Source organism: Ochotona princeps, chromosome 4 (assembly GCF_030435755.1).
Source record: "Ochotona princeps isolate mOchPri1 chromosome 4, mOchPri1.hap1, whole genome shotgun sequence".
Classification (NCBI taxonomy): domain Eukaryota; kingdom Metazoa; phylum Chordata; class Mammalia; order Lagomorpha; family Ochotonidae; genus Ochotona; species Ochotona princeps.
Genome location: NC_080835.1, coordinates 5,676,053 through 5,701,115, shown reverse-complemented (window position 1 = coordinate 5,701,115; position 25,063 = coordinate 5,676,053). Strand labels below are relative to the sequence as shown.

The window sequence follows — 25,063 nt, the reverse complement described above, 5'->3', positions numbered from 1 at the left end:
ACGGGCAGTCAACACGCACCTGCCCTTTCTCCTGTCTGGTCTGGGACCAGAGGCAGCTGCTGTCACCACGGGACATCAAGGAGTGGGAGGAATCGCAGGGAGGCTGGTGCATCCCCAGGGACCAAAACCAAAGAATGCCCTCTGGAGACCGACAGTAGCCCATGCCCCCATGTTCATTTCTAGGAAGCTGCCATCTCACTGTGATTGGCGCCCTGCGCCCACCAGGCGGGCTGGGGGCAGGGACGGGGCTCAGTAACACCAGCTCCCTCTCTCTGTTCATCCGTGACATCTCCCCCACCAAAAGCTCATTTTCCTTTCCCCCATGTTCAGGAACAGATCAACAGCTGCCTGCCTCCCAGCATCCCCCCTCACTAAGCAGCAGCTGACCAGCCCCCCACCCCACTCTCCACTCTCTTCCCCATCATGCACTGAGTCTCACAGCCCAACAGGTGCAGGGAGTTCAGGCCGCCCTGGTTCCGTGCACCTCAGCCCCCTAGCTTGGCCTTGCACCTCAGCCCGACCTCTTGAATTCCAAAACCAAGGGTCGCACTCTACTTGGAACCTCGTTCCTACCTCCCCAGCACCCAGCCCAGGTGAGCTCCTGAGACACACCCCCTGCTTTTCAGGCCGCCTCCCACCGGCTGGCCATCAGGGGGAACTTTGGGTCTGCTGGTAAGCACGCCAGCTGGGACACCTGCCTTCCACAACAGGATTCCACTCCTGCCCCTTCCCAAGGCCTAGATGGAGTTCTTGACTTCCGCCTACATCTGACATTTGGAGAGAAAGCCAGCAGATGGGAGCTGTCTCTCTCGCTCTCTCCCCACCCATCTCGCGCTCTCCACTCCACTCCCACCCTGGTCTCCTCACCACCCTCTAAAGCACACCATTATCTCCCTACACTAGGGCCTTTGTACAAATGATTCCCCTTGCCTAGAACATTCTTTACCCAGCCACTGTGTGCCTTGGCCCCTCACCAGTTTGAGTCTCTTGCAACATCACCTCCACCAAAAAGGCTTCCCTGACAGTCCCCTTATTTTCAGTAACCCTCATTCCACTTTGCACCTTGTTTCTACCCATGTCTTGGTCTGGCTCCCCCCGTCCCCCACCTCCCCTGCCCTGCCTGCCACAACCCCTGCTCTCCTCTGCACACCTTCAGGCCACAACACAGGAAAGTTAGATGAAGGCAGGGAATTCCACAAGCAGTGGCAGGTGCATCATCCATATATGGGAACTCTTGCCCCAGTCAGGAATCAGGTTACTATCCAGAGGAAATAGAGACAAGTTCATCCAGAAAAACAGCAAGTGCAAGTTGTGAGCAAGAACAGGCAGCTATAGGAAGAACCCAACAGCTATTTAGAAACAATAAGAGTCAGTTCTGAAACAAAAATGTCCATGGCACAGGAAATAAAAGTCTCCACAAAGGCCTCGAGAACAAAGCAAACCCAATGAAAGAGAGCCGGACGATGGGGCCAGGCCTCACCCCCAGGGAAGGGGCGGATGCCAGGGGCTGCTGCGATGGCAGAGCAGACCTCTGCCTACAGTGCCCGCATCCCCTATTTGTGCCAGTTCATGTCCTGGACATGCCGCACCCAATCCAGCTCTCCGCTTAATGGCCTGGGACAGAAGCAGAAGTTGGCTTAAGTGATGGGGTCTCTGCACCCATGTGAGAAACCTGGATGCTCCTGGCCAGGCCTGACTGTTGCAGCATGCAAGTCACACACTCGCCATACACGGTCACACACACACACACACACACACACACACACACCACGCGCCATGCACAGTCACACACACACACACACACACACACACACACACACACACACACACCGCTCACCATGCACAGCCACCAGCCCCTTCTGTTCTGGCATTTCTAATTCTGTTGCCCGGGAGCCTCTGGCTTTCCAAGTAGGATTTATGAGTGTCATTTTTTTTTTAAGGATTTCTTTATTTGAAAGGCAGAGTGACAGGAGGAGGCTGGGAGATGTGGAGCTGGAACAGATCAAGCCATATGCACACACAGCACACATGTGCACGCATGCATATACATACGCACACAGCACACACATCCAAGCACACCTTTCAAACACAGGAGGCCGTGGGGCTCATGGCAGCCTTGAGGTCAGGGTCTCCCTGTGGGGGGAGCAAGTGCTCCCCACAGCTTCCCCCGTGTCACCTGGAGCCATGCCAGCGGCTCCCATAAGAGCCGGCAGACGCCCACCCAGCCCCTGGCCCAAGGGAGGCAGCAGTCATTGAGCTTCCTGCCTGTCCACCTCCCTCAAAGCCCAGTTAAACTTTGACTGAGGAAATGATTAGTGAGGCCGCCACCATAAATGTCACCTGGTCACGCTTTAATTCCAGCCAGGGTGACTTTGGCCTCCACGGTCTCCCACTGCCGCAGCTGCGTCCCTGGAGAGATGTTTGTGGCCTCAGAATCATAGCACGTGCACCTCGGGGGTCCCTACAGAGTCACTCGGAGTGACAGCTGCCTGTGGAACCCTGGCCACAGCCAAGCCTGTGGCTGCCCCTGACATGTTCCCTGCTGTCTGCCCGGAGCAGGACCCAGCGAGGGGGAAGTGGGGCCGTGGCCTTGACCCCTAAACCTATGTGAGGTGTGGTGGTTCAACCAGGCAGCCACCATGGCTTTCTCTGAACTCCTGGAGCACGTGGGCAGTCTGGGCAGGTTCCAGGTACTGCAGATGGTGGCCCTGGTGATCCCCATCTTGTGGCTGACCACCCATAACCTGCTGGAGAACTTCTCAGCTGGCGTGCCTGACCACCGCTGCTGGACGCCCCTCCTGGACAATGGCACGGCCCCTGATGGCCACCTTGGGGGAACCCTGGATCCAGAGGCTCTCCTGGCCGTGTCCATCCCTCTGGACCCCAACCAGCAGCCACACCAGTGCCTCCGCTTCCGCCAACCTCAGTGGCAGCTCCTGGACCCCAATGTCACCGCCGGTAACAGGAGTGAGGCGGCCACAGAGCCATGCCTGGACGGCTGGGTCTACGACCACAGCATCTTCACCTCCACCATCGTGACCCAGGTAAGAGTCCCCTACCCCACCCCTGCCCCAAGCGCTGGAACTTGGAGGTCCAAGTCAAGGATGGTGGTCATCTGGGCAGTCCTGAGAGGGACCCAGCCTCCCGGGTGCCTCACCTGCCTGCAACTTTGGGGTCAGCTCTTGGTTTCTCACTAGCCAACCAGCCTCTGCAGGGACAGGGATGCAGGTAGGGGTGCTGGCAGCCACTGACTGCAGACACTCATTCTGGCTATAGCTGGTCCCACTTTACTGATCCCTAAGAAGCAGATGACCCAGTGGCAGGGACTTGGGTGACCTTGGCTGATGTGCAGGTGGTTTCCTGGAAGGGAGAGAAGCTACTTCTGGGGGTCGCTGGGATGGACTGGTTGTGTGAGGGTCTTGACCCTTGACCCATCGGGCAACAGGGAGCCACGAGAGAGGCTTAGCCAGGGGCAGCCAGAATACTGCTCATGAGCTACCCCCGAGGGTACCCTCTCTGCCCCCCCAGGGACCTTGTCCTGTGACCCCAGGGTCACCAGGTTCCCCAGGGGCTACCCATTCCTCTGGTTCTCCCAGCCTCCTGAGCTCGGTTTCTCTGTACAGTGGGACCTGGTGTGCGACTTTCAGAACTTGAAGCCCATGGCTCAGTCCATCTACCTGGCTGGGATCCTGGTTGGCGCCGCCGCATGCGGCCATACCTCCGACAGGTGAGTGCCCCTGCCTGCTGCCCCTAGCAGGCCCCTCCCCCTACATACACACACACACACATATTCCTCGCCCCTCGCCCCTCGCCCCTGCACTGCTGGCAGGGCCAAGGAGGTGCCCCCCATTCCCAGCCTGCCTGGACTGGGCTGGGCAGTGCTAAAGCCCAGAGCTGGGCACTTCATCTGGGTCTTCCCTGCGGTGTGACAGGGATGCAGGTAGCTGAGCCTTTGCCTGCTGCTTCCCAGGGTGTGTGTTGGCAACCAGTGGACTGTTGGAAGCGGAGCTGGGACAGAGACCCAGCCCTCCGCTCCAGTTTGCAACGCCCTGACTACTGGACCCTTCCCTAGGCGACCATGTGTCCATCCCCATGTGCCCACATGTGCGGCTCCAGGCCTGCCGCCCCCTGCTGCTGGAACAATCCCTGGTGACGGGGAACTCGGTCCCTGCTCACCCGTGCTCCTGCTCCCCCCTTGGGAACTCCCCTGTTGTCCCAGAGGTGATCTGCAGATCTGGCCCCTCCGTGACTCAGGGTCGATCGGGGGTGACGGTGGCCCACGCCGCAGCCCATGCCTCCCCTGCGAGTGCGCTTGCACCACAGGTTCGGGCGCCGGCTCGTGCTGACCTGGAGCTACCTGCAGATGGCTGTGGCAGGCACGGCCGTGGCCTTCGCGCCCAGCTTCCCCCTGTACTGCCTGTTCCGGTTCCTGTCGGCATTATCCGTGTCGGGCATCATGATGAACACGGGCACTCTCCGTAGGTGTCTCCCCTGCCCTCTGACCCCTGACCTGGTGCCCCGAGGTCGGAGTGGGAGTGGGGCTCTGCCCAGGGCCTGAGCTGACGGCCCGGCTCCCTGCAGTGATGGAGTGGACGTCCACCAAGGCCCACCCCTTGCTGATGACCTTGAACTCGCTGGGCTTCAGCGTCGGCCAGGTGCTGACGGGTGCCGTGGCATACGGCGTGCGCGACTGGTCACTGCTGCAGATGGCTATCTCAGTGCCCTTCTTCATCTGCTTTGCCTACTCATGGTGGGTGCTGCGCCCCTCCCTGACCTGGGGGGCCAAGCCCCCCCCTTAAATGCCACAGCCCCATATTCCCCAGAGTCTCCTCCTCCCCAGCTGCCCCAGGACACCTCCGCTGTGGAATACCCTTACACCTGCTCTTCCAGCCGCCCTCGCCTCATGGGGAGTAGTGCTTCACACACCGCATGCAGAGGCTGGGGGCGGGGCGGGGAGGGGACCTGAGCGAGGGCTCAGCAGGCTGGCAGGACAATGCAGGGAGCTCTGGCCTTGATGACCATGGTGAGGGCCAGGTGAGCATTGGAGGTGGCCTCGGGGCACTGGAATTAACAGACACCAGAGTGCTATGCCATAGACCCTGCTGGTAGCCTGAACCCTCCCTCAGCAGAGCAGGATAGCACAGTGGTGGTGGTGGTGGGGGGGAGGGGACTATGATGAACCTGGGGTCCCATGCCCTCAGGGGGCCTTCTCCCACCTGGCAGCCAGCCCAGTCTATAGTTGCATTGCCTTCAGTTGCCCTGAGCTGAGCTAGCCCCCTTGGACAGCCGGGATGGTGAGGCAGGTACAAGCCAGGCTCTTCCACTGGCCCCTCACCCCAGGTGGCTCCCAGAGTCGGCCAGGTGGCTCCTCAGCACAGGCAGCCCGGAGCGCAGCCTGCGGGAGCTGCGGAGGGTGGCTGCCACCAACGGGAGGAGGCCGGCAGGGGACGCGCTGACCATGGAGGTGAGGCTGGATTAGGCCCTCCCGCAGGCCTGCAACTCAGACTCAGCGGCCCCGACCCCCCACAGGCCTGCCCTGGGCTCCAGGTGCCAAAAGCGCCCTCCCCACCTCCCCCTGCCCTGCAGGTCCTGCTGTCAGCCACGCGGGAGGAGCTGAGCGGGAATCAGGCCCCTCCCAAGCTGGACATGCTTGTGCGCCTGCCGGCACTGCGTCTGCGAACCTATGTCTCCATGCTCTGCTGGTGATGCCCTCAGCCCTGCCCCCATCACTGCCCTGCCCTGCCCCCTGCTCCAGGGCACCAGAAAGACCTGGTGTGGTCCCGTGTTGGTCCCAGGACCCAAGGATGTGGCCGCAGTACAGCCCCATCTCCTGAACCTGTCAACATCCCCCCACCTCCTACACCATGACAGGGCACAGTCCAGCTGGCTGGAGCGACTGGGGAGAGGGCATGGGGACTGCCAGAGCCCAGGACAGGGCGCCCGGCCAAGACCAAAGGCCCTAGCCTTGTGGGAAGTCATGAGAAGCAAGCATCCAGGCATGGGGGGCCCTTGGGTACTGCGGGGTGTGGGTGCAAGCCCCTGCCTCCCCTGCATGCTGCCCTTAGGTTTGCCTTCGGCTTCACCTTCTACGGCCTAGTCCTGGACCTGCAGGCTCTGGGTGGGGACATCTTCCTGCTGCAGGTGCTCATCGGGCTGGTGGACCTGCCAGCCAAGGCCTCCAGCCTGCTGTCCCTGAACCGCCTGGGCCGCCGGCCTTCGCAGGTGGGGTCGCTGGTGCTGCCCGGCCTCTGCATCCTGGCCAATATGCTGGTGCCCCACGGTGCGTGGACGTTGGGGCAGCCGCGGGGCGGGGCAGAAACAGCAACTTGGGCTGCTGTGGCTGGAGAGGGTGTGGCCCTCACCAGACACTCCTTTAAAACCTGGGCCCCTGCTGCCGGCCCTGCTGATCCCGTCTCTACCCGCAGAGATGGGGGCCGTGCGCTCGGTGCTCGCTGTGCTGGCGCTGGGCTTCGTGGGGGCCGCCTTCACCTGCACCAGCATCTATGGGGGAGAGCTCTTCCCCACCGTGCTCAGGTGAGGTGGGGCGGGGCCAAGGGACTGGGAGGTGGGGCGGGGCCCGGGCGGGGCGGGGCAGGAGCCCACTGCGGGGCAGGGCCATGGATGGGGCGGGACTCAGAGTGGGCGGGGCGGGGGGGGGTCCACGGCGGGGGGCGGGGCCGTGGAGAGAGAGGTCCAGGGATGGGGCGGGGCGGGGTGGGGGAGGAGCCCACGACGGGGGCGGGGCCATGGATGGGGCGGGATCTGGGGTGGGCGGGACCCAGGCAGGGAATCCACTCCTAGTTTCACGTCTGAGCTTGTCTCTTCCACGTGGGATGTTCCGGCCTCCCCAAGCCAGGCAGATGGGGGACACCAGGGGCGGCCCCACGGCCTCTCATGCGGCCGCTGGCTCCCACAGGATGACGGCCGTGAGCCTGGGCCAGATGGCGTCCCGTGCAGGGGCCATCCTGGGGCCCCTGGTGCGGCTCCTGGAAGTCCACAGCCCCTCGCTGCCCCTGCTGGTGTACGGGGCCGTGCCGGTGCTGAGCGGCCTGACTGCGCTGCTGCTGCCCGAGACCCGGGGCCTGCCGCTGCCTGACACGGTGGAGGACCTGCAGAAACAGTGAGTGACCAGGCTCTGACGGTGGAAGGGGAGATGGCCAGTGGGGGTGGCGCGGGCGAAGGGGAAGCAGAGGCCCAGGGACCCGCGGGATGGGCCCGGGGTCACACAGCACGCTGGTTGGGGTGCTGAGGCCCAGCTGTACCCAGGTTCGTCTGGCTGGAGTGCAAGGCCTTTGGCAAGAAGAAGACCCAGGGCTGTGATATGGGGATCTCAGACTCGATCGCTGGGCCCAGGGAGCTGGGGTCACCGTGCACCCCAAGACACATCGCTCCTGTGTTCCCAAACAGGGAAGGCAAGAAGACTACACCGAGCACAGGGGGCACAGCGGGCACACCGGAAAGCTTGGTCGTCAAGAGCACAAGGCTGTAGCCTCCCCGCCCAGGCCCACGCACCTCAGACGGAGGTCAGGGGGCAGGAGCTTCTTGGACAAACCGCCTCCACGTCCAGAGGGGAGCCGCCCTTAGTGTCCCCACTCCCCTCCTGGGCCCACCTCCCACACATCTGAGGGTCTCCTTCCTTCAGCACACAAACTACACGGGTCAGTGGACAGTCCAAGGGGCAGGAAGCTGTCCAGGGCACCCCTCCTGCCCCCATCTTGGCAGCCAAGGGGAGGAGGGGGCCAGTCGAGGTGAGCGTCCTGGCCACTCTCTGTCCCACCCGTCCACCTGCCCTGGCCCAGTCCAGCCCAGCCCGATGCTGCTTGACTTGAAGCTGTTGCTGTCCAGCTCTCCCAAGCCCTGCATGGACGGACGGGCAGCAACTGTGACCACTCGGCTGTCTGTTCCTCGTCTTCAGGAGGCCTGGTTCGGCCATCTCAGACCCCTCCTGGCCTCTGCCTGCTGGTCTCCTCTCACTGTGCCTGGCAAAGTCCCCTCCAACTACCAGGCCAGGCCAGTCCTGAGCTATGGCCACGGCTGCTGCCCCCTCCTCCACAGCTGTGTTTCCAGAGGGCTAGGGACTCCCAGGCTCCTACACAGAGCCAATCTCAGGGGTGTTGCATGGGATTGAGTAAATAAAGATTGAGTGTGATACCTAATGGGCTTCCCCTCCTGGGTTCCCCACAGGTGGATGAATGGAGGCCTAGTGTACTGGGGTCTTCTGGCTGCAGGGGCCTGTGCCCATCGTGTAGCCTGTGGCAGCCACTGTTTCTGGCCCCTGGGGCTCAGGTCCTATTCTGGGCACCTCCAGGCTGCATCTCTCCCTGACCCATTTTCTGGTAGGATAAATGAGGCTTGAAGAAACAGGTTGCCAGTAGCATAGTGCCAGGAGGGAACAGAAGTGGGATGCAAGTTCCCACCCATTGTCTGCAGGGCCCATTTCTGGCCACAGCCTCCTTGTCCCTCTCAGAGCGAGCCAGGATCACCCTGGGCCATCTGGGGCTGCCCACAGGAGACCGCAGCACAGGCCTCCGCAGAAGTGCGGCTGCAGCGGGAGCTGGGCGCTGCCGGAGGCTGCTCACTGCCGGCCTCTCGCTGTGCCACCGGGGCTCACGGTGTCTGCCAGACACCCCAGTAGAGGCCTGCACCCCTGTGCACACACACATCAGTGTATGCACACACATGCACACCCACACATATATGCCAATGGCACACACCTGTGCACACAACATGCATGGGCGTACATTGGAGTGTGCACATGTATTCATACTTGCACTACAATGCATGCCCACACATGTCAGTGGTACGTACACCCCTGTGCACACACACGTACACACCTGAAGGTCAAGGGGAAGTAGCAGCTTCTTACCCCCAGGAGAAGGGGAGTTACCCTGCCCAGCCTTGTCACCTGCAGCCACTGGGCCTCTGTAGGGGCCCTTCCCTTGGCCATCTACCCCAGGCCACTCCTCCGTCACCACAGGGCAAAAGTGAAGGATCCCATTCACACACACGGCCAGGGATGGCTGGTACTCTGGCTCCTGCTCTCACCACAGCCACCTGGCCAAGACTCAGCGGCCATTTTTAAAAATTATTTATTTATTTATTAGAATTTTAATTTTTTTTTATTTGAAACACAGATTTACAGAGAGGAGAGACAGAGAAAGATCTTCCATCTGCTGGTTCACTCCCCAGATGGCCACACCTGCTGGGGTTGAGTTTTCCTGATCCAAAGCCAGGAGCTTCTTCTGGGTCTCCCACGTGGGTGCAGGGGCCCAAGCACTTGACTTATCCCGCGCTGCTTTCGCAGGCCCTAAGCAGGGAGCTGGATAGGAAGCAGAGCAACAGGACTTGAACCCCAGGCCCACAGGGGATGTGGTGCCGCAGACAGAGAATTAGCCTGCCTTACCATGGCTCAGGCCCCTGCCCTTCTCATTCTTGCTCAGCATCCTGGAAGCTCCAAAGGGTCCAGAAGCTTCCAGAAAGCAGACCCCAAAGTGGGTAGGAGACAGTGCTTCCGGTACTGTGACCTCTAGCTGGCTGAGTGGGTCACAGTAGCCCCCCCACCCACCTGTGCGACCCCTTCTGGATCCCAGACCGCCTCACGGTGTGGAAAGCATAAGTCACCGGCCACCAACAGGACAGGGCCTGAGGCTGGGGGCAGGCCTGGACTCTGCCCTCTGCGGGTGAGGAGAGGCCCCTGTCTGGGACACACCCTTGCTCAATACCCACCATGGTGGAGGAGCCCAGGGATCCTGGGAAGGAGGAAGGAGGGGCCTGGCCACTCTGGTGGTCTCACCCAATGGAGGTGGAGCTATTGGGAGCGTGGAGAAACGTGGTGGAGAAACCTCCACGTGCCCACTCTCCTGCCGCCAGGCAGACCTGAGCCTCAGGAGGCAGCAGGTCAGGCACAAGTGGCGGGACCCTGCCACACATGGAGACTCTCCCGACAGCCCTTGTGGTGGTGGCGTTCGGGGGGCAAACTAGCTGTTCAGAGGTCTCTCTCCCTCTCTGTCTGTTCTCTGTCACTCACTCTGCCTTGCAAATAAGCAAAATTATTTTTTTTTTAAGTTTTGGGATCAGCATGGTGGCACCGCAGACTAGGCCATTGCCTACAATGTTGGCATGCCCCATGGGTGCTGATTTGTGTCCGGGCTGCTCCACTTCCCCTCCAGCTCCCTGATAAAGGAAAACAAAGGAAAACGGGCCCCGTCCCCAGATGGGAGACCCGGATGGAGCTCCTGAGTCCTATTTTCAGCCTGGCCCAGCCCCTGACATTGCAGCCATGTGGGGAGTAAACCAGCAGATGGAAGATTCTGTCTCTTTCTCTGCCTTTCACATAAATAATTCTTTAAAACAATTTTAACACGCAGGGTGATGAACTTGAGTGAGATGACTCTCACAGGTGGGTAAGCCAAGTCATGGCTGAGGAACCTCATCCCATCTACAGCCCAGGCCTCGTGATGGGAAGGGAAGCTGTAGACCAGCCGGCAGATGCAGGGCCCAGCCTTCCATCCCGCTCTCAACCACCTCCCCTCGCAGACTGCCCCCTACCTCATTCGAGGCCACTTATAAAACTCCTGTGACAGGGGCTGGCATTGCGGCATAGCAAGCCTACTCTCCACCTGCAGTGCCAGCATTCCATATGGGCACCAGTTGGAGTCCTGGCTACTCCACTTCTGATCCACTTCCCTGCTTATGGCTTGGGAAAGCAATGGAGGATGATCCCAAGCCTTGGGACCCTGCACCCATGTGGGAGACCTGGAAGAAGCGCCTGGCTTCTGACTTTAGACCAGCCCAACTCTGGCTGTTGCAGCCATATGGGGAATGGCCCAGCGGCTGGAAGATTTTCTCTCTCTCTCTCTCTCTCTCTCTCTCTCTCCCCCTCCCCATCTCTCCTCTCTGTAACTCTGTCTTCCAAATAAAAAATAAAATAAAATATTTTTAAAAAAATTCCTGGGCCCGACACAGTAACCTACTAGCTAGGGTCCTCACCTTGCATGTGCCAGCATCCCGTGTAGGCACCAGTTCGTGTCCCGGCTGCTCCACTTCCCATCCAGCTCCCTGCTTGTGGCCTGGGAAAGCAATTGAGGACAGCCGAAAGCCTTGGGAGACCTGAAGGAAGCTTCTGGCTACGGATCAGCTCAGTTCCAGCCGTTGCAGCCACTTGGGCAGTGAATCAATGGACAGAAGATCTTCCTCTCTGTCTCTCCCCCTATCTATATATCTGACTTTCCAATAAAAATAAACAAATCTTTAAAAAAAATCCTTTTCCTCTGGATACCAAGATTCCTGCTGATTTGTCTTTTCTGGCTTGTGCTGATGGGCAAGGGGGAACCCAAGATGAAGTTCACACCTGGTCCCTTGGGCTGACAGAGCAGCCCAGGACCCAGGCTGCCCCACGTCAGGGCCTCTCTCTTCCAGGGTCCTTGACAACCACATCTTCTGAGTCTATCCCTAGCGGCTCAACAAATACAAACCTATCTTCCAACCCAGGGGCCTGGAAGGGCTGACCTCTGAGGATCCTTCTGCCTTCCATCCCCAAACAGCCAACTTGCAGGGTGCAGTCAGGCAAGCCTTAAGATGCTGTCATGTGGGCCCGGCGCTATGGCCTAGTAGTTAAAGTCCTTGCCTTGAACGCGCTGGGATCCCATATGGGCGCCAGGTCTGATTCGATATGTGTGCCGGTTCTAATCCCAACAGCCCCACTTCCCATCCAGCTCCCTGCTTGTGGCCTGGGAAAGCAGTGGAGGACGGCCCAAAGCCTTGGGACCCTGCATCCATGTGGGAGACCTGGAGGAAATTCTGGCTCCTGGCTTCGGTATAGTGCAGCACTGGCCATTGCGGTCACTTGGGGAGTGAATCATCGGATGGAAGATCTTTCTCTCTCTCCTCCTCTCTCTCTCTATATATATATCTAACTTTGCAATAAAAATAAATAAATCTTTTTAAAAAGATGCCATCACGCAGCAATCCAGCTGACACTGGGGTCGAGCACTGTGAGTGCCTGGTACACCCAGGCCCCGGGCACAGCTGCTCTTCCACCACCGAGGCACCAGTCAAGTCCCCCATCCGGGAGCAGCTCAGCGCCCAACACCAGCTAGGCTTAGAAGCCTGCTGCCTCAGGCTGGCTCCTGCCACGCCTTCAGCACTGCCAGCACACAGAGTGGAGACAGCCTGCCCCAGGAACCTAAAAGCCGTGCTGGTCCGGGGATGGGGTTGGGAGGAAGGGGGTCTCACCAGCTCTCCTGTCCCCCAGCCCAGCGCCCCAGCCTGTAGGACCTTCAGTATCCCCCGCCCCCAACACCTGAACAAACTGCACAGGACTGTTACAATTTGGAAAGTTTTGTTTTCTTTTTCCCACACATTTCTGGGGTTGAGGGGTGTTTTCCAAGACTCTGACACATTTGTTAACAAAGAGGAAAAAAAAGTGGGGAAGCAGGGAGCCCATGGGCTGAAGGGTGACCCCAGCAGTTCCCAGGCGCCTCACTGGCCCCCTTGCTCCCCGCTCCCTCCCGATGCCCACGCCCAGGAGGTGCCACTGGCTGCTGCCCCACGCATCTAGAATATTTGTAATAAATATCTGCATTTGCCTCTCCCTCCCCCCGCCCCCACCCTGCCCTTCCAGCAGCTTCTCCCCTGCTTGACACACACAGGCCTGCCAAGGGAGCCCAGCAGCCCCTCTCCTGGGCAGCCTGAGGCCACCACCTCCTTGGGGCACTGGGAAACAGCCCCACTTGCTGTCCGCCCCACTGCATCCACCGCACTGTTCGCTGGCCGGCCCTCCCTCCCACCCTGTCTCCCTCCAACTCTGAAACCCAAAGGAGGAAAGCAAGGAAGAAACCAGATCTACCCAACAAAAAAAAAAAAAAAAAAAAGTAGGGAAGGTGGGTGAGGGTGGGGAAGGAGCCCACAGCAAGCCTGGGGTGGGGACAGGGAGAGGCGGGAGGAAGGCGAGACATGGAAGAATACGGACAGGTGGACACCTGACAACTCCCCCCCACCAGCCTTCCTTCCCACTCAACCCCACCGAAATAAGACTACACCCCTTAAAAAAATAAATCGATAGGGGCTGTGTGTGAGCGCGCGCCCTGTCCGGTGGGGGTGCACCTGCCGCGGACAGCAGGAGTCAGGGGGTGAGCCAGTGCGGGAGGGGGTGTCTTTCCTTTTTTCTTCCTTTTCTTTCTTTCTTTTTTTTTTTTTTTTTTTTTTTGCGGTTCCTTTTCCGGAGAAAAGCCTGAGGCAGCCAAGGAGAGGGTCCCCAAGTCCTCCCACAGCCTAGGGCAGGGAGAGACCCAGTCCTCCTCCTGGGCCGCCCCTCCCCCCCACACACAAGGTGGGTGGGCAGGTGTGCGGGGGGGGGGGGGGGGGGCCGGTTGGCATTGGGGTGCCCTGCCGGGTCGAGGGGGAAGGGGCTCAGACGTAATACTCCTTGTCCTTGTTTTTCTTGGCCTTGCTGGGCGTCTTGGGGGCAGCCGGGGCCTTCTCCTTGACCACGGCCCCGTTGCTCTGGGCCGAGTTACTGATGTAGTTCCGGCTCTGGTCCACCTGGTAGGAGCCCTCGTCGCGGTTGCGGTACTTGTACATGGCGTAGAGGAGGATGAGGATGCAGAGCGCCGCCGCCGCCACGATGCCCACCACCATGCCCGTGGTGCTGCTGGACTCCCGGATGACCTCCACGGCGCCCGGCGGGCCCCGCTCCCCGGGCCCCGTGGGGTTGGCTGTGGGTACATGGGGGAAGCCGGGGGCCGGGGTCACGCCGGGCCGCAGGGGAGGAGGTCGCCGCGGCTCGAAGGCCGTGGGCGCCCCGGGCCCCGCGGGCGGGTTCTCCAGGAGGGGCTGCAGCGGGTCGCGGTGGTTCATTTTGCCCGCCGGCAGGTTGGGGGCGGAGGGCGCGAGCAGCACCCCGGGGGCGCCCGTGGCCCCATCTGTCCTGAGGTTAGGCCTGGGGGCGGGTTTGCGGGGGGACAGGAGGGTGGTGCGGTCCGTGACCAGGGGGAAGGTGGTGTAAAAGTCTTCGTCGTCCGTGGGGGGCAGGCTGGAGTCAAAGACCTCGCCGGAGGCGAAGCCCGAGGCCTCGAGGGGCTCCTCCTCGCAGTCGCTGTCGTCCCGCTCGGCCTGGCACGGGCCCCCGGCGGGCGGCCGGCGGGCAGCGGGCGGGGGCAGCGTGTCCTGGGTGGCGCCCACGCCCGGGAGGAACGGGTAGAAGGTGGGGGGCGGGGGCACGAAGGGGGAGCGGGTGGCCACGGGAGGGGGGTCTAGGGAGTCCTCCGTGATAATGGGTAAAATGAGCTCGCCGCCTAAAACAACAGAGAGAACACAGAGAAGTGGGGCGTCAGCGGGGGCCGGGGTGCGGGGGGCCGGCACACAGCGAACAACAGCCTCACACCCAAATGCTTCCAAATCGGCTTCTGGCGGAGACTTAAGAGCGGGGCGGGCCCGCGCGCCAGCCTGCCCGAGCCCGCTCTGCGCGTTAAGCGGCGGGGCGGCGGCTGGGATGCCCGGGGCACCCCACGCACGCTCGGGCTCTGCCACTCTCTGGGTTACTTTTTTTTTTTCCTCTAGTTTAAGAAACCAAAAGGAACAGAAAGAAAAGGAACTTGAAAAGGAACGAAAAAAAAAAAAAAGAAAAACTCTACTGCTTTAAGACTTTAAAAAAAACAGATATAACAGCAGCATTTAAACATACCTAACAACAACATATTTTAGGGTGTTTTTTTCAGATTTTTCTCTTTTTTTGCTTTTTTTTTTGTTTTAAAAAAGAAGATAGCATACCACGGAATTCAGGCAACTTACATCAACAAATAGGCCGTGTGATTTTAGCATGAAGAAAAAAATTACAAACAGAGCTGTGTAAGCGGGTTCTCCCGGAAAAAAAATAAGAAAAAACAACTTTTTTTTTTTTTCCGTACAACGTTTCCTGTCTGTTTGGCATCTCCCTCCCTCGCTCACTTTCTCTCCCTCTCTCTGGCCTCTCTGGGTATCTTGCTCTCCAGGACGTTCTGTCCTCCCTCTCCTCTGCCCGAAGCTGGAATCTGCACTCTGCGGGCTGGCTGGGGGATTCGGGCTCTTACCGCCACGTGGTATCCGCGTGTAGGGGAGGGGGCAGTGGGAAGAGGCAATGGACAGGGGACAGGTGGCCGGTCAGAACTGTAAAGGCACAGGGCTTGGGAGGGAGTGGCCGTGTGCGGGGTGTTGGGAGGCTAACGGGCTACTGGAAGTGGGTAGGAGAGCAGAGGAGAGCAGCACGCTGGATCAGGGGGTCTGTTCCACAGGATGCTGGGAGACCAGTTGGTGCAGAGGCAGGGAGGTGGGCAGGGCCCCTCAGCTTTCTGAACTCAACCTAACTCCCTGCCTTCCTCTTTCCTTCACCCTCCACCTCTGACCCCCACTGCTTCCCTCCCCTCCTCCCCCAGAACCCCCATGGGCCACCAGGACCTGGCCAGGGCTTGATCCCCTCTGGCCTTCTTATTATTGTTAAAACAATAATAAAACAACGGAAAGAAGAAGAAAGCAAAAAAAGAAAAGAAAATACACAGCCATCGGGGAGGATGCGCTTGCTAAGACAGGGCCCTGAGGGAATAACGGGAAGGGTTTTATGGGGCAGGGTAAGGTCACCCCCTTTCTAGGTCTGGTAACTGGGGCTCCCTGTACAGTAACTGCAATTCCCATCAGCCCTTGAAGGGTGAGAACTACAACTCCCAGCTAGACTTTGGAGGGGTGTGTGGACCACAACTCCCATCAGTCCTTAGGTTGACAACTGGCAATTCCCATCAGCCTCCTGCACTTCCTCTCAAAGTGCTGGCCTGGGCAGAGGAGCAGGAGTTGCAGTTGGGCTGCTGGGTCCGGGAAGGGGCTTGATGGGAGAGCTGGCTCCTCTTGAAGGGTGGCTGGGAGCTGGAGGTTGCCCTGCCTCTAGAGGGTGTGGTCTTCACAGGCCACACTCACAAGCACCACCATCAACCCAGGGTCTCCAGCGCCAGGGACCACTTGCCCACTGCTGCCAACTGTGCCTTGTCCACTCCCCTCTACCCTCGGGCCCACAGGCCTGGCCTTGGCTGCCCCAAACACACTGCTGGACCCACAAGTCTCAGTGTCCAGTCATTGAGCAGGCCAGCGGACCGCAGTCAGGGTCTGCCCTGCTGCCCCACTTGCTCAGCCCTTCTGCGGCTGCTGGACTCCCCCAGGCTGGGCCCCAAATGCAGGGAAGCCAGGCCTGACCCACCCCCGTTTTTGTAGGGATGACAATGCTGAGGCCTGGGGTCAAACCTTATGCATCTCTTAGAATCCAGGGAAGGGCCAGGTTTCACCAGGGGCCCAGAGAAGTCTGAGCCTCCTCCTTCCCCCAGCCACCATGCCTCCTGGAAGGGCTGCCCGACGCACAGCTCTGATACTAACCCAGGAGGCCACAGCCCTGCTCCATCACCCAATTTCTGTGTGACCCACAGAAAGTTTATCCCAGCTTGCTGGGACCGCTGCTCGTTCTCATAAAACCAGTGTGAGGCGCAAGGCGAGGCCACGCTGGCTCCCATGAGACCTCTCAGCCTGTGGAAAAGCTTAGCACCTCCTCCCAGTCCCACCAAAGCACAGCTCCATACCCTGCTCCCTGACCAAGGGACCACAAGCTGTCAGCTCTCAAGCGCTGTCATCCTGGGCTCCCTCACAGCACCCTGGGGTGCTCGCTACAGGTCCCCACCCAGCCCTCTCCTTGATCTTTCCTTCTAATTCAGAACACCTTCCCTATTCTTTCACTCATGCACCTCAGTCCAGCCCAGCACCTCCTCTTCCAAGCAGGCTTCCCAGGCTGCTCCCTGTCTCACTCCTACCCTATGCTGCAGGCATGGGTTTGGACTCACTGCCAGGCAAAGCTCAAAGATCCAAATGTCCATCTCCCTAACACCCAGCCTCCCTGTCCTGCCGTTAAATTTTGCCAAGGGGCAGGTTAAAGGGCTGGGTGCCCCCCTCCATGACAGGGCAGCTGAGTGAGACTCGCAGGAGCCCCCTGCCATCCCAGCTTCCATCTTAGACCAGATCACCAGGCGCTCATTCTTCACCACCAGCTGGCCACAGCAGGGTTACAGCCAAGTGCCAAGCCCGGCTTTCAGAGCAGACCGGAGGCCCTTGCTGAGGCACAGCCTGCCCTGGATGGGGACTGGGCAGGCTGAGCTGGGCACGGATCTTAGCTTGGTACCACCTGCTCACTCACCAGCAGCGCAAGTGCCTGTCAGGGCTCCAGGCCTCTGTCCACAGACAAGTCCTGTCCAGCCTGAGCCCCTGCAACCATCTTCCCTGACTCACAGGCTCCCTGCTTCTCCTCGTGCTGCCCCCTCAGCTCCCACAGTCCTTCTGGGCCCTGTGGCTGGGTCATCCTCACAGTCCCAGCTCCCCTTAGGTGGGGCTCTCCTGGGGTGCCCTGTCCTCCCCATCTTCCACCCCACTGTTACTCTGCCTCAGGGAGGGGGGTCTTCTCCTGGGGGTTTCTCTCACCCACACCACTTTCTGGGTTCTGTACCTGCTCCCTCCCTCCATCAGACAAGAGAAACCACCAACACCCTTCCTCTTTCACACTCAACATGGCCGAGACTCTGAGCGATCATGTGACCAGACCATGTAACAGGGTGCTGGGCTTTCCTGGGTCCTACCCCAGCAGCTGCAAACCAAGGGTGTGTACTGGGCAGGGGGTGCCCCCTCAGGAGCCATCAGAGCCTGATAAGGCCCTACCTCTGCCCCAGTAACCTCTATCGCTCCCCACTCCAGGCAGCTGTGGCACTCACAAACACAGGCGCACACCCAGCAGAGGTGCAGCCCCCTGCCCTGCGTGCTCAGAGGGAGGGGACTGGCAGTGACAGAGAATTCCACTCTGACCAAAGCAGTCAGCCCCAAACAAGCACCCATCCAAGCAAGATATGCTGCCCTCTCCCCCAGCGTGGAATGGAGCACCGCGGTAGATCATGGCCGAGACTGATGCTGGAGGAGACACCTTCCACCAGTACCGGGGGTTGCCCTGGGGCCAGCAGAGCAAGAAGGCCACGGTTCTCGTGGACATTTGGTGTAGGTTAGAGAAATGCGGACCCTTGTCATGGATACAGCCAGCAGGTGCAGCCCCTCCATGCACAGCTGCAACGAGCTGGTCTCTCCTCCTGGTGGACATAACCCTATGTCAGGGCCCAGGACATGTGCAGCTGGGAGAGAAGGGCGCCAGCTGGCACTCATCCTTACTCACCTGTCAGGCAGAAAACAACTCATACCATTGTGGGTGGTGCTCCTGTGCCCACCCTGAGACACCAAGACAGCCAGGGCAGACGCCAGGGTGGACTCGAGAAGTGAGCTACACTGTGGGTGAACACACACACACACACACTGTGGCCTTGTTGGCACCGTGGTCTATGAGCCTGGGTCCTGAGCACCCTTGAACATGTACGTGCCCCCAAGAACACATGCCGTGCAGTGACCCTTGCTAACACGTCAGGGCACGGTTTGGATGTGAGTCTGTGTGTGTAAGGCTGATTTTGAACCCCCACTATGAGGCCTTAGGTAGTAGGACATCCTGCCTCCACTAGGGGGTCAAAGTAGAGCTTCTCAACAGCTGTATCCTGGTGGCCTAATGTGCACAGGGCGAGAGAGAAACACACAGCCACTGGTAGGCCCCTGCCTCTTGCCATGTGATGCTGTGTGCGCCTCGGGACTTGCCAGTGTCAGGCACACAGCCAAGGGAAACCCTTGCAAGAGCCTCCTGGACTTTCAGCCTTTAAAACTGTGAACCAAGCAAGCTGACTTCAGCTGCTGTGTCATAGTAACGGGCCACAGACGCAGTGTCCTTCAGCTTCTCCCAGCAGCAAACTACATCTCCCAGCATCCCTTGCAACACAGCAAGCAGGGCTGTAGAGTGAGCAGTGGGTCCCTGCCAGGACCGGCTGCAGCAGCCTCCCATGTGCCAGCTTCCGTGCTTTTCCCTCCATAACCGAGTACAGAGGAGCCCCAGATGGGAGAAGTGAGGCTCTGATGCACCCTTTGGGGCATGGGGGCACCTGAGTGAGAAACTTGAGTTAACTGATGAGAATCAAGGCTAGCCTATTTTAGGAGCAGAGGCAGCCTTAGCTGACACAGACCTTGAGGTTCAGGGTAACTGAGAGACCCCTGTGTGCTCCCAGGACAATCCCAGGAGCCAGAAGTGGAGACTAGAGGGATGACAACTCCGGGTGTGCAGGGGAAGGCTGGCTCACACGAAGCGTGCCCAGCTGGAGGCTGCGGCACCAAGGGAAAGTGCGCCAAATGCCTCCCATATTCAACCTTTGCTTTTAACAGCACACAACAGTCGGTCAGAGGTGACTGGTTTACAAGCAAAACTAAACCAAACAGAGACATCCTAGACTTGTGGGCCCTGCAAAAGTTTGCAAACCCCAAAACAGTGAGAGAGAACTCAAAAACAGAGAGGCAATGGGGGACACTGGCCAGCAGAAGTTGTCACCCGCACCAGGGATTCGGCCATGGCAAGCTTCAGATTTAATATATGTCCCCTGCCCATCTACTGCTCCAAACGTCCTCAGGACATCCCCGTCAAAGAGACAAAGGGAGGTCGGTGGGCACAAGCAGAGAGGCGCTGGGGCCCGGCCAACGCGCAGGCAACAGCTCTTGGTCTCGCTACGGAGACTGCGTGAGGCAAGTTCTGGGTCCCACAGGGACGTTGAGTGGGAAGAAGGAAGGGTCAACGCTGTGGTGCCTCCTTCTCCCGAGGTCCTCTCTGGAGGTGGCCATGGTGGGGGGTGGGCGGCAAGGGTTAGGAAGTGGGCAGTGGCAGACAGCGTCTGAGCGAGAACCCTGCCTGCTGCCAGGTGCAGTTCCCCTGGGCACCAGCGGCTAGGAGCCATGTGTGCCACCTGGCCTGCCCTGTTTCCCAGTAGGTTTGATTGAGCCAGTGGCCACCATCCTGCCACCGCTTTCTGGATGTGGAGGCAGGAGTGGCCACCACCTCCTGTGACATGAAAGCCCTGGTTGCTTAAGACTTGGGGCTGTCTCTTGGAGGGAACTGAGTGCAAATGATGTACCAGTTGGCCCCCAGTTCTGCTTCTATGGCAGAGCTCAGGGCTACAAAAAGCAGTGGGAGTGACGTGTGCCCCTGCCAGGGCCAGCCCAGCCTCCTCCCACCACAACTGGGGCAGGCACGCCTGGAGATGGTGCAGCCACACAAGGGAAGGCAACCAGGCCCTGAGTCACCGCTTGCAGAGGGCTGCCTGCCAATCAGGGACGCTCATTCCGAACGCCCAAGGAGGAAAAACGGTGACTGAGCAGCGAGGGGCATGGCACAGATGGTGCGGGGTCTGTGTGTGACAACAGCAAGCACTGTCTGCACAGCCTCTGTGCGCTCACCTGCGGGCCTGTGGTCCTGAGCTGAGGTGGCTGAGTCTTGTGGGATCCAGCCAGTGGTTGCTCCCAAGGGCCTCGCTCCTGCGTGTGTGTGTGCGTGTGTGTGGCCTTACATACAAGTCTGTGTGTGCATGTGCCCACAGCAATGCGTGCGTGCGTGCCTGAGTACACGGCCTGAGAACCAAGTCTATGCATCACGCCTCAAGGGGTCTAAGTATGTGTGTGCCTGAACAAGAGTGGGCATTGAAGCAGGAGCTCCTGAGGGTCTCCCCTGACAGGAGCAGGATGGGCGTGTGTGCGTGCATGCGGACCCCTGCGGCTGGGAATGCAGCCTACACTTTAGGATGCATACACCTGTGCCTGTGTGCACGTGGGCATGGCTCCTCTCTGCAGCTGCGTGGGTGAGCCATGGCGCATGTGTGCCTGCACAGCCCTGGGCACCCAGGCGTAGACACACACTTCTAAGAGTTCAGACTTGAGTGGATCCGGGCCGGGTACGTGTGTACTAGCCGGACCATAAATGAACACAGGTATCTATGGTTCTGGGAGGCACGTGAGTGGCCGGAAGCCAGAGCCTGTGAGTAGAGCTCTGCATACATGAGCGTGTCTCTCCAGGTTGCGTACAAATGTGTGTGGGTCTGGAGTCTGAAGTCACGTGTGGACACATACACACATGTTCAGAGTGGGACATGTCTGAACACACACATATGTACCTTGCTGGCCTATAAGTGTATGTGTGAGTGTGCAAGGAGCCTATAGTGTGAGCTCTCACAGGGCTACAAAGGATGCAGTGTGTGGATCAGGCCAGCTGGGACCACAGGGGCCAGGGCCTTTGCCAACCCTGAAAGACGCTTCTCTTCCAATGTATACAACCCCCTTCCTTGGCTGGGTTACCAACCTCCAGCAGAACTACCACTGTAGAGGACCGTCTCCCCAAGTCAGGGAGGGGTCTGTTGAGGACCCGGGCTACGCAGAAGGGTGGGAAGTTGCATGGAGCACCCAAGAACCCCCACCTAGACTGGGAATGAGAAGCCAGAAGCGGGAAGGGATGTGAAGGCGCTGATAGGCACTGTGGCAGCCACAGCCTCAGGCCAAGGCTGCCTCCATCCCTGACGATGATCCTGGAGCCGGGAGGTGGCCTGGCCTTCTGCCAGGGAGACGGCTCCTCCTTGTCCTGGGCACCAGGGGAGGCCACACGCTCACCCAGCACTGGGAGATGGCAGGTAGATTCTGCCAGCATCCTCCTGAGACTCTCAGCGCCACCCTGCCCCTCCTCTAGATCTTCTTGCTCAAATAAGGTGTTGGGGGACATCCCCCAATATTCCCACCCTAGCTTTTTGTCTTCCCCCAACCCACATCAGTGGACCCCTCTCACAGGAGGCTGATCCGGAGCCCTGACTGGGGGAAAAGGGGTGGCTCTTCCTTTCCTTCCCATCCCAGCACCTGAGCCTAGAAGAGCTCAGGTGGCCAGCCCACGCGCTCAGCATCACACCCAGGGTCCTGACCAAACTCTGAGCCAGGGCCGGGAAGCTAAAATGTCAGAAGGGGACAGAGTATGGCCCTGGTGGGGGGCCAGTGAGCACTGTAGGTCCCTGGGTGGTGACCATCTGGCTCTAGTCAGCCCACTGCAGGGTTCCAGGAGAGCAGAGTCCTCCCATCACCAAGAGTCCCCATCCCTGAGTGTGTAGACAAGGACACAGGTGGCACAGCCTGGCACCCTCACAGCCCTCTTTCCCCAGGGCACCATCCAGGCCACTTCTTGATGGCCCTGGGCACTGATGAGCCGGAGGCCCCGAGCCTCGCAGAGCACTGGTGAGGTAGCCTGTACATCCATGAGCCAACACTGGTTTCAGAGAGCACAGGCCCTGGGGCTCCTGGAGTCAGGTGACTTTCCAGCCTAGCAGCTGACAGCTGCCCCTACTGCCCTGGCCCCAGGAGGACACAATGGCAAATAGGCCACCCATGTTCTCTGACCCCTAGCCCAAAGGTTCCATGCAGGTCCCACTCCCTTTTTGTTGGGCCCTCAATTTTTTCCACTCAGCTCAACTGTCTCTTCTGGGTCTGGTAGGGCAACCCCAACCCTGACTCCCAGGGCACACTACACATCTTCCAGCTACATCCCCTGGCCTGACCTGGAGGCACCAACGCCCATTCCCAGCCCAGAGGTACCAACATCACAGGTATGACCACTGCAAAGTAATGAGCAGTGTCCCTGGGGAAAAAAAAGATGTGGGTGGCCACTCTACCTCCCAAGGCCCATGTTCTCCACTGAGATACCTGGCCACATCCAGTCGCTGCCATCCTCCTTGGGTTACACAGCTCTGTCATCTTGCTCAGATGAGCAACCCAGTACCCTGGCACCCCTGCTCTACTCCACGCCCCCCTCCTCCCCTCAGCCCACACAGCTGGCCCTCAAGGCACATGCCTCCAGGGAGCCCCCCACCCCCACTGACCCTGCCAGCCATCCTGTTCTCCTCCGGCAGAGTCCCTCCCCACTCTGGAAATGTGTCAAACCCAGACCCTGATTGCCCAGACCTCAAGTCTTGCTCGGGAAGCACGTATACCCAGCACAAAGCTGGGCAGAACTGTGTGCAGCTAGCTGCCCGTGTGACCTAGCAGTCCAGGAAGCGTCAGCCGCCCACCCCCATTCCCCCTCCTCACACCTCCTTGGGACAGACTTCCTCTACCTGTGGCCAAGAGAGCAGCTGGCTCTCGGAAGCTGATGGGAGTTATAGTTCCAGACCCAAGAGCTGATGAGAGTTGTAGTTCCCCACCCTCCACCCCAAGGACTCATGGGAGCTGCAGTTACTTATCTTGTCCTTTCCTTCCCAGAATCCCTTGGTCGTCAACCCTAGGACCCCAGGCTAAGGACCTCTCTACCTCTGGGGTGGGCAGCCCAAAACGCACCTTGCCACAGGGCACTGAGGGGCCTCTCAGCAAGGAAGTGTGGAGGGGAAGGATGCTGTCAGGGGAAGGCTAAGGCCTGGTGTGGGCCTTGGGGTGGGGGCCAGGTGGCCGGGGAGTCGCCCCCCTCCCCGCAGCGTCACAGTGGGCCCGGGGCAGGGGAGGGGGGAAAGGCACTCACCAGTACTGGGCTCACATTCCTCTAGGTCCTCATCATCGCTCGGACACTCGGCCGAGGCCACCAGGAGGTCATCTGTGTTCTGGAGAGCAAGAGGAAGGGTGGGGTGGGGGGAAAGACACGGTTCCAGGGTGGTCGGCAGACCCCCATGGCTGCCTCATGAGGGTCAGGGGCAAGTCGTGGCTGAGATGGGCAGCCCTGTTCCCAGGCCCAGCCGTCTTGCCATGTGCTGGGTGGCCTTGGAGTTTCATTTTCTGCCAGGCAAGGGACACGTCACAGCACCAGCCCTGTAGCCCCCGCGGCTCCTGAGGACCAATAAGACAGCAGGAGCTGTGGTTTGGATTTCTGGGAAACAAGGTGCTCCACGGGCCAGGCCTTGGTCATCAGAGGCAGGACTCAGTCCAGCAGGGATGCTGGGAAGCCAGCACAGGTGGAGCAGAATGCAGGGCGATGGCTCCTGGCCCCGTTCTACCTACCCTATCAGCCCTCACCTCTCTCCCAAACCCCCTTCCCAAAGCCAAGAGAGCTTGGACCACACACCATAATGAGGGCTGTAGTTGCCATGACAACGGCAGTCAATTTTGTCAGCATTTTCTCCCCTGATTGGTAAGAAAGAGAATCCCCAAGATGAACGAGTATGAAGGGCTGGGGCAGGGGCAGGGGAACAGGAGGCACGGTGCTAAAGGGATGTTAGGGAAGAAGGCGAAATAGTGAAACCCAAAACCCCTGGCAGAAGGGCTGGGGAGATGGTCGGGGTGGGGAGGAGAGGGCCAGTGCCAAGGTGAAGCGCAGGGTGACAGACTCGCCCCCCCGGCAGTCACCACTGGAAAACTTTGCAGGTGCTTCTCGTCCCCAGCCAGGATTCTGGGGTCCACCTCTCACCCAGACAGTCTCTCCTGAGCCTAGAGGGTTTTCCTCCCTGACCACCTAACGGGGCACTGCACCCCAACATCCCAGGGCTAGGGCCTTTGCATTCTTGGTCATGAACATGGTGGGGGTTGGGGGAGGGGGAGGGGGCAGACATTGGTCTTTCTCCCATGGGTCAGCTCCAGGCTCGCAGCACAGACTGTTGGGAGTAAATGGACCCCACTTCCTTGGTTGGAGGGAGAAGCAGAGGCCACCCCAGCCCTTTCCCTTGCCCTGGAAATGCAGCGGTCCCTTGGGCCTGGAGATGGTAAGGTAGGGGGTGGGGACTCTGGTCAGCTGTGAACCCTCCCAGGGCCAGTGGTCAAGCAGGCACTGGTGGCACCACCAGAAGAGCCTGGCCCTGGCTGCCCCCTCCAGCTCTTCCCTGTGGAATACCTGAGCAGGTGGGAGGCCACAGCAACATGGCCACCCTCAGGCCCACAGGCACCCAGAAGAACCCTGGGGCACCCAGAGCATGAGACCACACAGAGGAGACCCATGAGGGCACCAAAGTGCAGCCAGGGCCTTCCCCATGCAAGACCTGAGCCCACCAGGAACATCCGTCCCTGGCCTACAGCCGCCCAGGGCTGTCCACCACTATGTGCAAACATCCACCAGCTCCAACCTCAACGGTGCTAGTCGGGTTCTGTCTGCCTCCCATGGGTGCCCACACAACACAGGGCATGGCTAACACAGGGATAGCTGTGTAGAGGGGTC

The 25,063-nt window shown here is 59.8% G+C and overlaps 2 protein-coding genes across 23 annotated transcripts in view; one reads left to right on the top strand and one right to left on the bottom strand.

Annotated features, from left to right (window-relative positions):
• Positions 1-2,639: 2,639 nt before the first annotated feature.
• LOC101533135 (solute carrier family 22 member 12) lies at positions 2,640-7,124 on the top strand. The gene is made up of 9 exons (XM_004596864.2): positions 2,640-3,044; positions 3,624-3,727; positions 4,324-4,478; positions 4,582-4,750; positions 5,341-5,464; positions 5,587-5,702; positions 6,066-6,280; positions 6,426-6,534; positions 6,917-7,124. The coding sequence occupies exons 1-9, from the start codon at positions 2,640-2,642 to the stop codon at positions 7,122-7,124; spliced, it is 1,605 nt and encodes a 534-aa protein (XP_004596921.2).
• A 6,230-nt stretch (positions 7,125-13,354) lies between these two features.
• NRXN2 (neurexin 2) overlaps positions 13,355-25,063 on the bottom strand; it is a 108,309-nt gene continuing 96,600 nt past the window's right edge. For all 22 annotated transcript variants that reach the window (XM_004596714.3, XM_004596715.4, XM_058662847.1 and 19 more), the window contains 2 exons: positions 23,444-23,522; positions 13,355-14,294 (listed from right to left, as the gene is read on the bottom strand). In XM_004596714.3, coding sequence (XP_004596771.2) covers positions 13,411-14,294; positions 23,444-23,522 — 963 coding nt within the window. In that variant the 3' untranslated portion in view covers positions 13,355-13,410. The remainder of the gene's footprint in view (positions 14,295-23,443; positions 23,523-25,063) is intronic.